This window comes from Patella vulgata, chromosome 2, assembly GCF_932274485.2.
Source record: "Patella vulgata chromosome 2, xgPatVulg1.2, whole genome shotgun sequence".
Lineage (NCBI taxonomy): Eukaryota > Metazoa > Mollusca > Gastropoda > Patellidae > Patella > Patella vulgata.
Window position 1 is genome coordinate 17,342,874 of NC_065880.2, and position 16,830 is coordinate 17,359,703.

Sequence of the window (16,830 nt, forward strand, 5' to 3'; positions counted from 1 at the left end):
TGTCCCTTTAAAACAATATTGTTATTTAAACTTATTATATATATTTATTGGTATTGTGACAATGTATTTCTTGCAAAAACCATGTTCTTTGTCAGCACAGACTTCATAACTTAACATGTAGAGGTAGTGACCTCAGATATTAATCTCAACTTGTGAGCACTGACTTCTGATATTTAAATTTGGGACACTGACTGCTGATATTAACCAAACTTTGGTGCACTGACTAGAGATATTAACTTAAAATGTGTGCTCAGGTTAACTTAACTTGTTAGCATTGACTTGAGTCAACTTGAGTCCAGATATTAACCAAGCTTGTTATAAACTCAACTTGAGTACAGATTGAGAATAGATATTAAGTTCAGTTACGTCATAACAGTAAGATCAAGGGCAGATCCAGAGACCATGGAAACATAGGGGGATCATGGGAGTCAAAGGCGCAAAGCACACAATGGGACCATCAGGGTGCTTCCCCCATCCCCCTGATACCCAGTTGTGCTCTTGAAGATGACATGTATAGAAATGAACTCCGATTCTATTTCTACAACCCAGACATTTTGTTTTCTAGAATAAGTTAAATATTACCTGGTCGAACTCGTAATTGTCTCATTGTAGCATAACCCATAATACGAGATACTTTATCATTTACAAAACCTCTCAAAAGTAAAGGAGGGTCAGAGTTGTAGTAGTTGCTTGCACGTATTCCATTTAATAGACCACTCTTAGCCCATTTCCAATATTCTGCTGTATTTCGAACCTAAAGTCAATTTACAATAATATAATGTCTACATTAGTTCCATTCTCAAATTCCAATTACGTTTCTTAATAAATTTTCTAGCAGTTTTATCTGTTTTTAGTATGATTACAAAAATACATATATAATAGTAATCAGTTTATAATGGGGCCTACATTTCCCCATCAGAAATTATCAAGTTTTTGTAGAATACACATATAGTTAATTAAAAATCATTGACAAATACTGGTATAAACTGGGATGTTTGTTTCAAAATTGAATATAAATTTGTCCCTAGTGTTTTGCATAGAAAGTTCTTCAGGATTTTCCAGCTTGGTTTCCCCTTGTTATTGGTCCAGGAAGGAGGACTATATCTATATCTAGGAAACTATATCTAGTCGAATGGATAGCACAGAAAACAGAGGTCCTGTGTAAACTTTTGCATGCTCTTAAAATTAAAGAAGAATTTTGCCACTGTCCTGGCAAAATTTCCCTCTTAGCACTCTGCATAGTGCCTTAATTAGCCTGACTGGTGCAGAAAAGTCGGATGATAAACCCCATTCCATTTTTTAATTGAATAAAGCCAACCCCCACCCCCGAAATCACACCAAGGAAATAAATGGCGCATATACTGGATATGAACACACATACATGTATATGGACAAAGTAAACTATCTTATTTATACAATATAAACGAAAATACATTACGGAACTCACCTTTGAAAACCAGTGATTTGTCTCAGTGTTCTCAATAAATGTTTTCTGCAGACTATCTTTATAGTAATATGCATCGGGACTTCTGTTTCTGTAACTGATGACCATGAGAATCCACAAGAAGAAAGCATAGAATACTATTTCCCGTACTATCTCCCACATCTTAATCTCATTAAGTCTTTGAATCCTGGCCTTTTCAAGTTCTGCTGGATCTGGGGGTTTGTAACCAATTTTCCTTGGTCTAGTAGCACCATATCCTGAAAAAACAAATGCACATATTTATTATATGTATGCATTCGCTATGCATTAGCATAATGAAATTCAAATGGGTCCTAATAGATAGGGAGCCCTGGATTCCTGAGCAGGTCTGCAGGTTTGGATACTGACTATTGCACGGACACATTAAACCATTAGGAATATTTATAAAGCTTAAAATTTTATTTAGTAAACACATTTCAAATGGATGACAAGTACGACTTTAAATACCATTACATTTCATTTGAAGTGGACGACAAATTTTCCTGAAAGATTCAAGAAAATAAACGCCGCTAAGAATAAGAAGGAATGGTTACATAATTAATTTACCCACCGTCTTCAAAGTGCAAATATTCCTCATCGGCACCAAGTTTATGAGCTTCCTCGTCTTCTACTTCGTCCTCCTCCTCCTCCCCCGGGTTCTTCACAACAAGCGAGAAGAAGATGGCTGTTAAGAACACCTTCACCGGTTGTGTGATGAATACGGACGTGAAGAAGGATGTCAGCATGGAGGTGATCCATTTCTTACATTTCTCATCTTGGAATGTTATACCATAGAATGTAACAAAGGCAACAGACACACCAACACCTAACCAGAGAAGAATCCAACCCAAAATACTACACCACCAGGGAAACTCAAACTTCTTTTTCTTCTTTTTCTTTTCGACTCGGAGGGCTTCATAATTTCTCTCGCCCATTCTGGACACAGAGGAGAACGATGTTTCCGGTCTCATGGATGCTGAAGTACCAGCCCGATTCTCTGCCATCATTGTTGGAGAGCGACTCATCCATACTCCTCCCATATCGGATTTCACTTCTCCCTCTGCATTTGACGCTGGGGAAAGTCCACCTCGTTTCAAAGCTTCGTCTATTCTTGATGGTTTCATTTTCCTGGCACGTGATTTACGGAACAGAGTCATGACAAAGAAGTTGATTGGAAAGATTATGAGATTAACAGCAATACCAATAAATATCTACAATACAAATTTATTATTTGTTTAATGGGTAAAATAAAAGAAATGAAATGAAATGAAGTTTAACGTCCTACTGTTCTGCTCAGACTGGGCTCATGAAGACGGGCATACGCCATACAGTGTGCTATGAGGGAAATTTTGCCTAGGCAGTGCCTGGGCAGCGGCACTATGGCCTACTCTTATATCAAATTCCAACTGCCAAGGGATCTTTTACGTGCATGCTAATGTATACACGGGACCTCGTTTTTTTGTCTCATCCTAATGACTAGACAGCCGTCCTTGTTAGACCCTAAATATTTCGTTGTCTACAATATCTGTGCATTGTTTATTTCACTGATCCTAGTGTTTACACTTTATGGGGCTCTATTTTAATCAAACACAAATGTAAGGGTATAGGGATGTTGCACATGATGCAAGGAACACTTCAACCTGTACTCTACTCCACAAAACTTGATACTGACATGACGTTTGATTTTGTTGGCATTGGGTACTGTCCATAGAAAAAGACAATATGTTGTTAAAATGTGTTACTTACCTGTTCAGGAGACAAAGCAAATGGTCCGAATGTATAAGTTGTTGAACTGCTAGTGGCAGTACCATAAAACATGGCATTACCCAACATAGATACAAACAGAAGAAGTAAACAGCAAGACACACGTTGTACTCGAGTAAATCTACTTTGTGCTGGCCTGGCTACCACAGAAAACCAAAGATGGCCATCAATAAGACTCTTTTTGGACTTTTCAGCAAATAGGTGTCCAAATTCTGTCATCTGAGCTTTACCAGCTACAGGAATAACTCGATCAACCTGTAATGACAATTATGGAAAAACTAGAAATTTGCCATTTATATAACAGGTTAGGTTATAAATGATCTCAGAGTTTACACTCATGTGACCAAATACAGTTGGTAACCACAAGGTGGAGAATGAAAACATTTGGGACAAGAGCTTTTAGTTTTCTTGCTCCATCAAAATGGAATGATCTTCCAGTGTTCATCAAAAGTGGTCCTATCGAGTGTTTAGGCTATATTTAATTCAAAATTGTGTGTAGAAAATGCATAAAGCATACTTTAAGTGTGGAATTGGCGTTATACAAATGTTCATATTATTATTATTATAAATCAAAAACAAAAAATATTCAAATAAATGAGATAGCGTACCTGTCCATCGTCTTCCTCTACAGCAAACCATTTATTACAAATAAAAACGCTCCGTTGGTTGGTCTGTATGTCTCTTACCATTAGATATTTCAAATACCAGGATGCCATTTTACCTTTACCAGAATTATCATGCCACACGCGAGCATAGTTCAGGGTACCGAGAGGTCTAAAATAATAAAAAAAAAAAAAAAAAAACTTTTAGAAAAACACATGCTACAATTTTAGAAATAAAATTTTAGTGTACTTTGTAATTAAGTGTCTGATGAAGCCGCTATTGCTTTTTGGCTGGAGGTTATTATCTAACCAGTAGGATCATGCACAAGACAGGGTATTCTTACAATTTCTAGAACATCTGATATGTTTTGCATTGAGAATTGTTAAATTGCAGATCAACAGTAACATATATGTTTCTATATTCTAACAAAAGACTGATATCAACGATGTCTACTTAGACCAACTTTAAGACCCCATTTTTATGCTATCTTTAATTCTGCTCTGACTGGGCTAATGAAGATGGGTGTATGCCATACAGAGTGCAATGAGGGAAATTTTGCCTGGGCAGCGGCACTATAGGCCTACGCTTATATTGAATTCCAACAGCCAAAGGATTTTTTACTTGCATGACAATGTTTACACGGGACCTTGCTTTTTCATCCCATCCGAATGACTAGACAGCTGTCCTTGTCAGGCCCTCCATCCTGCACCGGCCAATGTAGGGGTCGAACACACAACCTCCAGGCTAGCGAGCCTGCATCTTTAGAACATATTGGTTTCATGTTAAATTGTTCTAGCATCTTAAAAACACAATTTTCACTACGATCTCCAGGAATACAATATTCATTTACCTTGGAACTGCGACAAGGAAAGAATCGACTGCTCCACGCCGGAAAATCTTCCTTTTATCATCTGTAAACATTCTGACATCGGTTTCATCATGTTCACCGGACATGATAAAACATACCTATTACATACAGAATAACATTTGAGTATCCAAGAGCAAGCAGTCTTTTATATAGAATACATTTGAATTCCTATTTTTTGTTATTCATTTGAAAGAATAAAATGGAACTTTTGTGCTTGGCAATTCTGCGGGGTTCAAAACTTGACTAGCAATGTAGAATACAGAAAGATAATAACTCTTCTGAGATAACACCCGTTCAAGAACCCCAAATGACATAGCACTAACACCCATGTTGACAAGGATACTGAACACCTTGTATGTTAACATGTACATCTAAACCATTCCTAGGCAGATTTGAACGGCTACGTACATTGACCATTTGTTAATATTTTTCATTATTAACTGAAACTCAACTTGTCAATCTAAAATACCCCCCCCCCCACCTCCCCCCCGAGTTGGTTTTATGATATTTTATATGCTAAAACGTACCTTTGAATCAGTACCAGCATTTCTTCGCATTCCAGTAATAACAACAACTTCATAGTAATATTTATCTCTGGGATCATTATCCTTTAATGGTGTTACACCAATCTACAACCAACAATTAACACGAAATTAGTGACTTTCTTTACATACATAAACACAATCTATGTGATGGAATCTTAATGTAATTTTTTGATTTGGAATCTATGTCGATTTAATTAAGTTACCAATTCTCTAAAGGAATCAAAAATAAAATATCTCATTGTAGGTGAGAATTTCAATTATAAATCCCCCCCCCCCCCCAAACTAAAAAAAACCCAAAACAACAACCCAACCCAGCCGTATATTAAGAATTTCAAAATAAATCAATCAACAAGAAAGTACCTTTCAATAATTGAGGTTTTGAGCTTTTCAATTATAAATGGATCAATTAGAAAAGATCTGATCATAATTAAAATTTTCCAATATAAATAAATCAAACAGAAAATACTTTGTCATAATTGAGAATTTCAATAATTATTTACTAAGTTATCCAGAAGAAAATACCTATCATAATTAAGAATTTCAATTATAAACCAACAAAAACATAATATCTTATAATAATTGATACTTAGGATTCATATATCTTACCCTTTCTAAATCTTTTTTATCTTCTCGTCTTGCCCAAACAACAGCAAATAAATAAAGAATGGCGATAACAATTTCTGTAATATATAGTGTAGGATTCTTGGCAAAGTCAGCATTAGAAAATATAAAGTTCCAGTCAATGGTATTTGGTACTACTACCCAGCCACCAGCAAATGTTGTTAAATGGTTACAGAAGCAATGGGTTGCACCTTCATCTGTTTCTGGACCAACCTGTTCACAAACAAAATCAAAGAAATTGAATGAAAAAGAATCCATTTCCATGCCAGAATAGAAGTTAAATATAGAGTTTTGTACTTCATTTTAAAAAATAAAAATTCTGATTAGAAAATTATTCAAATCGATAAAATCTAACTTAAGTTCAAGTTTATTGATTTCCCATCTCCATGTGTCTTAGTTTAATAAAGTAATAATAATCCTATCTTTGTTTCATACATTCCACACCAGGAAGATATATTTTATACTTGGATGTTAATTAATTGTATAATAACAACATTTTATGTTAAAATAGAAATTGACTTATGTTATGGTATCAGACACATATCCTAACATTTTAATATATTCCATAACTGTGATCTTGTATCTTTAATGGTACAACATCGTTTTTATTCCATTGTAATCTGACCGGTAACCAATGTAATTTATAGGGGACAGGTGTAATGTGGTCACAATAGGAAGTGCCTGATATTAGTCTAGCAGCAGAGTTGACCAAAAAATAATTACCCAGCATCCCTCTGTCGACCAATCACTGAGGGATTTGTTGAAGAAATAACACCCGGTGGAGAAGACTCTGAAATTGTATTTGTTATCTGGTTTACCAGAACCTTTTTCATATTCTGGAATATCAGCGCATGTTTGGTAGTTAGCGGGAATCTCCTCCGGTTCAATAATTTTACGTACACCAATATAGACACTACCAATAAAATCACTAACGTTTCTGTTATCTAAGAAGTAAGTGTAACGATATTGGGCTGGCACTGAAATGAGAGAAAAGAAAGGTCAACGGTAAAGTTAATAGATAATTCACGAAGATTGCATAACAAAAGTGTGGTCCAATTAACGATTTACACATAATGAAGCAATAGTAAGTGATCCTTTAAAATGGAGAAAACAAATCCTGTGTCAAAAATGGAAAGCATATTCCGCACAACGTAGCATAGACAATACAAATAAGATTTATAAAGAGTGGAATTGGGTTGAAAGTCACCTCAACACAATATTTCAGTCATCTTGAGACTAACATATGCCAAATGCCAAGGGCTGTTTTATGTGTACACAATACATACATCAGAGAGAGAGAGAGAGAGAGGGTGGTGGTTTAACTCCACTTGACACAAACTGGTTAACTCCATTTGGGTCTTTAGCAGTGGCAGGAAACCGGAAGACCCAGAAAAACCCCACAAGGTTGGACAGGCGACCCTACTCCTTGTCACGTACAAGCGGGGAATCGCAACTACGCCAATTGACTCAATGACATATCCTGTGATCAAATGCGCACATGTTAACCATTAGGCTACCCCCCCCCCCTCATACATGACACTAGACAAGTGAGAACCAAGCTTGACGAATCACTAAGGTTCTAAAGAGAAAGGAGAAACATGTAAAAATAAACATACAGTTATTTGGCAATGACTATGAATAAATGACTAGTCAAATAATTCTGGCAAAAAGTTACAATAAAGTTTCTCCTTATCAGAATAATACCAGCAAGTTTGAACAAATACATCTCCAAAACCTAACCAGTAGAGAGCATTTACAAGAATTGCAGAGTGACAGACCAATGGAGTGACAAATGTGATGACAATATACCCACTCCCACATGAAATGTGCATATAAAAACAAATGTAGGCTTGGCTTTTTGTCATCTGATCAGTTAGGCACACTGTCCTCGTCAGCACCCCCAGACACCCCAACCCTGAGAAGTGAAAACTTTAGGCCGTATTATATGCCTAAGAAGAGCAACAATAATATCTTCATAGAATTGTGTTTCAATATTGGCCAGTAAAATATAATCACTCTTACTGTTGTCATCGGGAATAACACCAACAAAATCACAAATTTTTTTTTCAATATCTGGAAATTCGCCGAATTTAACAACTACTAGAAACTTGGTGGTACTATTGGATATGTCGAACTGGATGTGTAGAGATGCACCCTTCTTGGTTATGTTCACCCTATGGTAATAAAAGTAGTCCCATTCCGCAACAAATGGGTCGGCTTCTTTGTATTTGGGTACAGGTGCATTTACATCGCGAGGTATCTTAAACTCAATAGGGGTCACTAAATTCTTGATAACTCGAACATCTCCATTATCATCAAATATATCAATAACCAAACCATTGGAATCTGCTGCCAAAGATTTGGAGCCTTCTGAGTATTGGTAAGGAACACTGGTTGTTTGAAGTAACTTTTGGAAAAGAATAAAGAAAATATTATTTATTTATGTAAACCATTAAAATGAATCATGAATCATGGTATTTACTTGTCATATTTCATTAAGACATCCTGGTTTATCATCAACAACAATGGACTAAACATGTATCAATGTGTGGTAATTTATTTTGAAGGGTTTTCTAGCTTATTCTTATTAATTTGTTATGAAAGTCTTATAGTACAATCAAATTTCTTCTCACTTTGATTCTTACCTGTAATTCATTATAAAGAGTTACAGATAATTAATTTGTTATAACAGGACACTAATAATAATAATAGGTAACTAATTCATTATTCATGTAAAAAAAATACTGACTGAGATGCAATAAAAATGCACCACATGAATGCTTGTCTATCTTGTTTAAGAGACACACTTTAGTCTTGCAATTCAGAATCTAACAACATCAGATCATGACTATAACATGTGAGAATGTTGTTTTCACAATCAAGTAAATGCAGCACAGATCAATTATCTCATAGCAATTATCTCAGTATATATATATATATATAGCAGGTTAATTGTTAGAGTACCTGTAATACGAAGGAGTCATTCTCTGTTTTGTTACTTCCAGGGAACAAAGCATTAATGTTATTTGGTAATAATAATGTAGCATTCGAGTCAGGAATCGTAACTGGATTCCCTAGCAGAGCTTTGGCATCTTGATTAGTAACAACACCCTTTAGTCTGTTTGTTGTAAACGGAATTGATTCACCAGGTACTGAGTTTGTAGAGAAACCTTGAGCTAAAAGTAACATGGTTTCTGTTGCTTTATCGATGAATGCAGAAGACTAGAATACAAAGAAAACAATGTACATTAAAATGGTTTGAGTGAGTTATAAAATTGATTGTTGACCTACAATGTAATTTAGTTTGATGTGATGGAGGTGTTGGTCTAAATTTAAAGAATAATTAACCCTTACAGGGTATTTGGTGTCTGAAGAAGAAAATCATTTTGATTTCTAGTGATCTGGTTTCACAGTTACACTGTATATTAAATTTGATAGAAAAATCAGCAAACTTTTTCAATTTTGTGAGCCATACAAATTCTCAAGAAGCTTTTTCAAATATCAAAGTAGATCAGTGTTTCCGATAATCAAATGAATATACTTAGGTTATTTTTCACTGTATATCAAAAATTAACAACATTTATTTTCTAGTTCAGAATGATCACAGTGATCATCACGCCCCTTTAAAAAAAATCTGCATCCTAAAACACAGATCAACATCAAGATAGTTTTGCTTTTCATGATTCACAGATTACATGTAGGTAATATTGATCAAAGATGCATTATGTAAGAACTAGATAAAGAGTTGGTTGTTCTTGCTATAATACTTCAAAAATAGATAATAAGTCAACAGGTGGCATGCAAGATATGCCAACATTTTGCAAGAGGTGGACAGAGAACGAGCTAAAAAAGCGATTTTTCATACAATAAGGGCCCATAAGCTAGGATGTTACAATCCGATGTGCACTATCAATATCGAAAGGAAACAAGATATTTGAGATATAAACATATGTTTTAAGTTTCATCCAACTCGAATAAAAATTGTGACCTGTACAGTGTACACAAACAAAATGTCAATGCATGGACAGGGGCGATGACAATATACGTCCACATGATAACGTGAACGTATAAAAAAAATCCCGATATAAGAGGGTCCAGAAGCTAAAAATATGATTGATTTTTCGCATATATCAGGAGGGATCATATACTGTCTGGATATGTGTGACGTGAAGAGTGTCCACAAATAAAATGTGAACTAACGGACTGATGTCCGGACACAAGGGGCGACGACAATATACGTCTTCATGAAAATGGGAGCGTATAAAAATTGTGACCTCTCGAGTGTTAACAAGCTAAAAACCTGATTTTTCGCACAATTAGGGCCCTTAATCCATAAGATTACCATCTGACACATGCCAAAATCAAAAGGAACTAAGATCTTTGGGATATAAACCTATATTTCAAGTTTCTTCAAAATTTTATAAACAAAATGTGAACGGATGTCCAGGCGAACAGGGGCGTGACTATATACATACGTCCACATTATGAGTGTTTGAAGTTTGACAAAATGTAGTGTAGATTGTTAATTATCATAGCAACAGCACATGGCATTCAAGACAAAGTCTTGTTTATCTATTTTGTCGTTAAATGGCCGAGTCATTTTGATCTATTTAAAATCAGAGTCAGAGAGTTGATTATGCGCATGTCATGTTAATAAATGATTAAATAATAATTTATGTAACATTTTAACATAGAAAAAAGACTGATTTAAATCTTACATAATGCATCTTTAAAAATATTTGACTAATTATGATACATACTTCTGATCCAGCATAGGTTTTATGGGTATGTTTACCATGTTCTCCCATAGCTTCTTCCAAATTACCAGCTGTTATACCTACAAACAAAATAATATATATATATAATAATAATAGAAGTAGCATGTGTTTTTTTTGACTAGATCATCAACTTTAAGTTTTAATCTGACTGCAACCTACATTTGATTATTAGTAGAGCAGCAAAGTAGGAAACCAGCTCCTAACTCACCCCATAGATCGACTCCAGTAAAAAATGTAACCCTACAGTCCCTACTAATATTTAAATTAATGTACTCATATGCTTTTTCAGTTTGATTTTTGTCATTTTCTATTCAATAGAAATATTCTCCACCAAACTGATGCTATTAACAACCCAGAAATGATTGTTAGGTTGTCGCCATAATATGGATTTAACTAGGACTTATGTCGATCTTACAACTGAGAGCATGGGAGCAACTGGCTTCAACAGACTTCGACCATTGGTCGACCCGAGTGGCTCTTACAAGTCAATTTATTTCAACTAGCATAAACATGTTATGGGTAATGTCTATCAGTTCCAAGTCGCTCTCAATTGCCCTCCAATGCTGATTTGATCGACATAGTCACACTTACAACTAGTTGAAAGCAGTTGCTCTCAGTGGAAAAGTCGACAGAAACCCAGCTTTAAAGGGCCAAACTGAGTATTGTGCTTACAGTTATCCTTGTATAGTAAGGAATTCTGTTTAGAAATATAAGTTTCTTGGAGTGAGAAATTAAACTGAGATGAAGTAAGACTAATATATTTCAGTCTATGGCCAATAGAAGTCGACTCACCTCCGTCAGGGTTTTCCCAGTCTGTGTCATATATTTTAAATATAGGCAGATCTTGAGCTTCGTCGAGTTCAGTTAATGACGGGTTATCGCCGTTAAATCCAATTGCCTGAAAAATAAATCCTTCTTTCAGCGAAACGGTATGTGGTATTAGTCAATTTATCTTATAAATATATTAATATGCACAAAATGAAAACGTAACAAAGGGTCTTGTTTGTTGTATAAGTGGTAGACTATATTCTCTGTAAATTGAAAAGCTTGACCAATCATCTAATTAAATGGAAGATCAAAAGATATTGAGCACCATATCTTTTTGGGGTTAAGTAATAAAAGTCTACTTATTTTGTCCCAAAAACCCAATCTGAACTATTAAATTGTTAGAATTCCTTCTTGATTGAGAATATCTATCTACATGTTTTTTAGAATTTGGAGGAGAAATTTTTCAAGATGTAGCCTAATTCCAGGCTTTCCTATGATTATTTGAAATATTTCTCTGTTTGTACAATTCAGAATTTAAAAAGAAATAGAAAAAAAATAATTCAATGGTTGTCATCGAAGAGCTGCAGATATGAATATCATAAATCTATTTTTAGTCTCACTGCTGTTTCTGATTTCACCCAACTTACATGCTATTATATAATAGAATAGTGGGTGTCGCACAGGAGTTTGATTACTTTTTTCAAAACACCTGATAACCACTTTGTCAAAGGAATACCAAGTCCATTCCTATTTGTCACTTTGAGCTTAAATGGATGGTATTAAATTGATATTATAGCTTAGTTACATAAAGAGTAATCATCAACTTGTATTAGATTTAAACTAGTATATCTGATATTTACATCTAAAGCACCGCCCAGTGTAGCAGCCATATAAATGAAGGTAGACTTCCGATCTTCATATGAAACATCCTTCAATTCTGCCATATATTTAGCCATTTCAAGTGTTTTGTTGATGGCCAAGGTCTGTAATAAAATCAAAAATGGCCATTAAATTCTTATAAATATTTGCTATTGGCTACACCAATCAGGGCCATATAAACATCATGCACCCCATTTACATTACAAATTTTAAGCATGCCAGACATAACACAGTTAATTTTCTCGTACCGTACCAATTTGGCCCAGTGATGTGAGGTGGTCTCGGCACGATGCCAGGCATGGCACAGTTAAATTTTTTCCCCCGCGAACTTTGACAGTTCTGTCAAAATGGCTGCCTGAACTAAATCAACCGCCATAATTGTTTTCATCCGGGATAATTTGCATAGGGACTGAAATTAACTTTTCTGTTAAGAGTTCCACATTTGGCATGCCTGGCACGGTTCCGTAATGGGGGCCCCCTACATATACAACCACTCACAGTGAAGCCAATGTCCACTTAACAAATATTTATAGTTAAGTTTAGTATAGTATTAAAATTTATTGACAGCAAGTCACCACAGGCACTTGAAGGGATTAAAATAAAATTTCTTACTACTGCTTAAATATATACATTGTACAACAATAACAACAAGGTGTATCAGCCACCATATTGAATTGATTGTTGAAGACATTTTGTCTCAAAACAATATGGCAGCGGATGCACTTTGTTGTTATTGTAGTATATAGTCAAGCAGTTGTGGTAAGAAGTTTATTTTAATCCCTTCAAGTACCTGTGCAAGTCGCAACATACATAGATTAGCACAGGGCCCCTATGCTCGTGGGGCCAGTGGCAATGGACCAGCATACCCGTGCGTTGATTCTCTGTGACGGGCATCCCTGATATTTTGAGAATTTGAATGTCTCAAATGTCAAAATCTGCCTTACAGCAGTTAATAGACTTTGAGTTTAAGCTATATCATCAATGTCGTCATAACGTCACATGACAAGCATTAATGGAAGTGCTCAATCTGTTTCACAGAGAATTACGAGTCTTCTTTAATATCTCTGTAAAAGACGACTGCCTTTAACACGTGCCGTCACAGCATGCGGTGTCAATCATTGGCTGAATGACACGTGCATTGTTTACATAAGACGTTACTCCTTTGGGCAGAATGCTGCCTTTTAGTCATTTTAGTACCCATTTACACTAAATAGGAAATAATTTTTACCTACAAATACGTCAAACGTCTTTATTTATTTTCTAATACATCAAAAAAATGTTTTAGAATTTAATCTGTCGGTGGAAAAAAGTTAATATTTGAGACTCATTAAGTTGCATTGATGTCATCCTTATCAGTGATTGTAGCGCCCTAGCGAATATTCACTGCTGATCAGTGAGGGAAGTGCTCATGAAAACAAAAAAACATTCATTTTAGTTCCTTAATTTCTCCAATTTTTGCAAGGTCTATAAACTAATTTATTCTACTCCCCATTAATTAGATATCCCCATTAATAACCTGTGATTATGATATGACACTTACGGCAGATTTAAGTGTAACTTCTTCTGGATAATGAACGAATTCCGACAGACTGCTTGATATCTGTTTAACAGCTGTTACACTACCTGTTGTTACTTTAGATAGAGCTTCTACAGCTTGTTGTTTCAACTGAAATAAACAAGTGGTAACCATGCAAGATACACCCACATTTTGCAAGAGATCTTTGAGTTATAAACATACATTTCAAGTTTCATCAAAATCGAGGGTTCACAACCTTGGTATTACATACTTTTAGACTAATTACGTACAAGGAGCGGCCATTTTATGTTTCAATTTTGGTCAGATTTTCATGAAATTCGAAATCAACCTTCACTGATGTGTAACAGTGATATATTTATACAGTTTTTAAAATAAATACAACTTGTGACTTCTAGAGGGTTCACAAGCTAAAAACATGATTTTTTGAACAACCAGGGGCACTAATCCTGGAAGTTATGTTCCTATATGCGCGATTATCAAAAGTAACCAAGGTCTTTGTGATATAAACACCCTTGATAATACATACTTTAACACTATTTGCGTTCAAGGAGCGGCCATTTTGTCGGGCAGTTTAGGTCTGATTTTTTCCGAAATTTGAACTTACACCATTATCAAGGTGTAATGGTGATATATTTAAACAATTTTTAAAATTTGCTAAAAATTGTGACCTAAAGAGGGTCCACAAGCCAAAAACGTCATTTTTTGAATAATCAGAGGTCATAATCCAGGAAGTAACACTCTGATATGCATGATTATCAAAAGGAACCAAGATCTTTGTGCTATAAACATAAATTTAAAGTTTCATCAAAATCAGATCAAAATTGTGACCAGCAGAAGGTCCACAACCTTGATATGCCATGCTTTTACAATATTTGCGTTCGAGGAGTGGCCATTCTGTCCAGCAGTTTCGGTTCGATTTTTTTGTACAATTGGGGGGCATAATCCAGGAAGGCACAGTCCGATATGCGTGAATATCGAAAGGGACTGAGATATTTGGGATATAAACATATATTTTAAGCTCCATCAAAATCGGATAAAAACTGTGACCTCTGGTGCGCCCACAACCTTGGTATTACATACTTTTACGCTATTTGCATACGGGGAGTTGGCATTTTGACAGGCAGTTTCACTCCAATTTTCACGAAATGTAATGGTGATAGATTTAAACGTTTTTTTAAACCACCTAAAAATTGTGACCTCTAGAAGGACCACAAGCTAAAAACATGATTTTTCGTACAATCAGACGCCATATTCCAGGAAGTTACCATCCAATATGCGGGAATATCGAAAGAAACCGCCATCTTTAGGTTATAAACATATAATTCAAGTTTGATAAAAATCTTATAAAATTGTGACCTCTAGAGTTTCCACAAGCTAAAAAGTGATTTTTCGTACAATCTGGGGCCATAATCCATGAATTTCCTTTCGAAAGGAACCGATATCTTTGGGATATATACCAATATTTCAAGTTTCGTTAAAATCGGATAAAAATTGTCACCTGTAGAGTGTCCACAAACAAAATGTGAATGGGCGGACGGACAGGGGCGACGAAAAATATACGTCCACATGAAAATGTGGGCGTATAAAAGTTATCTATCTAATTACGAGACATCTTAATGTTTACAAGAAAGTTTCATACAGTATATAAAGTCCAATCAAATGTTGATCCATTATTTATTATATGGGACAGTCAGAGAGATAGATGGGCTTTAACGTCCACTCGACAAAAACTTGGTCATTTTGGGACTAACATATGGTTCAATTTTTATTTCAATAATTCGCTTGCGTGTAGAGGGTCTTTAGCAGTGGGAGGAAACTGGAGAAACCCCACAAGATTGGACAGGCAACCTTACCCTTTGTCACGTACAACTGGGGAATCGAAACCACGCCAGCTGACTTAATGACAGACCTTATGATATAAAGCGCATGTGCTAACTATTCTACCATACCCCCCCCCCCCCCCCCGATAGTCTTGAGACATACCTGTGATCGGAGGTCTTTCTCCTCTTCATATTTCTGATTTAAAACTGGATTACTGGAACTCTCACTCTATAACAAAAAGGATGTTTCATTTGATAAAATCTATTTGAATTTTTTTACTACTAAAAACATTATAAACTAACTGCAGCACAAATTTGAAAATTTAGTGGGCTACAAATAGAGTTACAATGTCGAACTTAGAGGTGTTAATGTGTAAGTTCTATTTCAAAAGTTATGTGAGTGTTTTGTAATAAGCATCAGTCAGTCTTACCGTAATAAAGGCACCGTCTCTGTCAGCATCAGATGGACCAAAACCTGTATTCGTTGTACTACTGGCTACACCAACTCCAGCATATTCTATAATAATCATAATACGCATAAGCATCATAGTCATTGTCATTATACTGATAATAATGACTACTTTAATTTTGTATAAAATAATTAAAGTAACATTATCTGTTCTTTTTTTTTCTTTGATGCATTTTGGATTACAATAAATTAATATGATTTGTTTTTATTTGTATATTATTTGAATAGAAAAGTAATTATATTAATTATTGAATTTTGTTAGTAGAGCGGGAATGCGTGTGAGTGTTAAATTGTTGCTATGTTTGTTAGTAGTATCACACATAGACTATTGTTAGTAAGTTTACTTGCATTAGGAAGGTGCTTTTTGCATTGTTACCACTGTTAGTATTGCTATATATGTTACATGCCTAATAACACCATTAACATGCAAGTGGTTGTTAGTATTGTTAGTATTTTTGACATACAAGTGCTTGTTATGTTGTTAGTTGACATACAAGTACTTGTTAAGTTGTTAGTATTTTTGAAGTACATGTGCTTTTTGTTAGTATTTTTAACATGCAAATAATTGTTAGTACCCATATTTATAATGGTTTCATGCTTGCAGAACTGACATCTATTTCCCTCCCAACAAAAACAATTGTGCAAATAACACCTGACCTGCTTTCTTTTCAATGAAGAGCTAATGTATGCAGATTATATAATGTATTCATTCATAA

The 16,830-nt window shown here is 35.1% G+C and overlaps 1 protein-coding gene across 2 annotated transcripts in view; it reads right to left on the bottom strand.

The window, feature by feature from the left end:
• LOC126810750 (uncharacterized) overlaps positions 1-16,830 on the bottom strand; it is a 39,805-nt gene that overhangs the window by 2,955 nt on the left and 20,020 nt on the right. For both annotated transcript variants that reach the window (XM_050535987.2, XM_056098892.1), the window contains exons 12-28: positions 16,077-16,162; positions 15,809-15,874; positions 13,829-13,954; positions 12,270-12,392; positions 11,434-11,539; positions 10,624-10,700; positions 8,828-9,085; positions 7,886-8,270; positions 6,587-6,840; positions 5,849-6,076; positions 5,225-5,326; positions 4,680-4,795; positions 3,835-4,000; positions 3,209-3,481; positions 2,034-2,673; positions 1,448-1,701; positions 583-754 (exon numbers count right to left, since the gene is read on the bottom strand). In XM_050535987.2, coding sequence (XP_050391944.2) covers positions 583-754; positions 1,448-1,701; positions 2,034-2,673; positions 3,209-3,481; positions 3,835-4,000; positions 4,680-4,795; positions 5,225-5,326; positions 5,849-6,076; positions 6,587-6,840; positions 7,886-8,270; positions 8,828-9,085; positions 10,624-10,700; positions 11,434-11,539; positions 12,270-12,392; positions 13,829-13,954; positions 15,809-15,874; positions 16,077-16,162 — 3,432 coding nt within the window. The remainder of the gene's footprint in view (positions 1-582; positions 755-1,447; positions 1,702-2,033; positions 2,674-3,208; positions 3,482-3,834; positions 4,001-4,679; positions 4,796-5,224; positions 5,327-5,848; positions 6,077-6,586; positions 6,841-7,885; positions 8,271-8,827; positions 9,086-10,623; positions 10,701-11,433; positions 11,540-12,269; positions 12,393-13,828; positions 13,955-15,808; positions 15,875-16,076; positions 16,163-16,830) is intronic.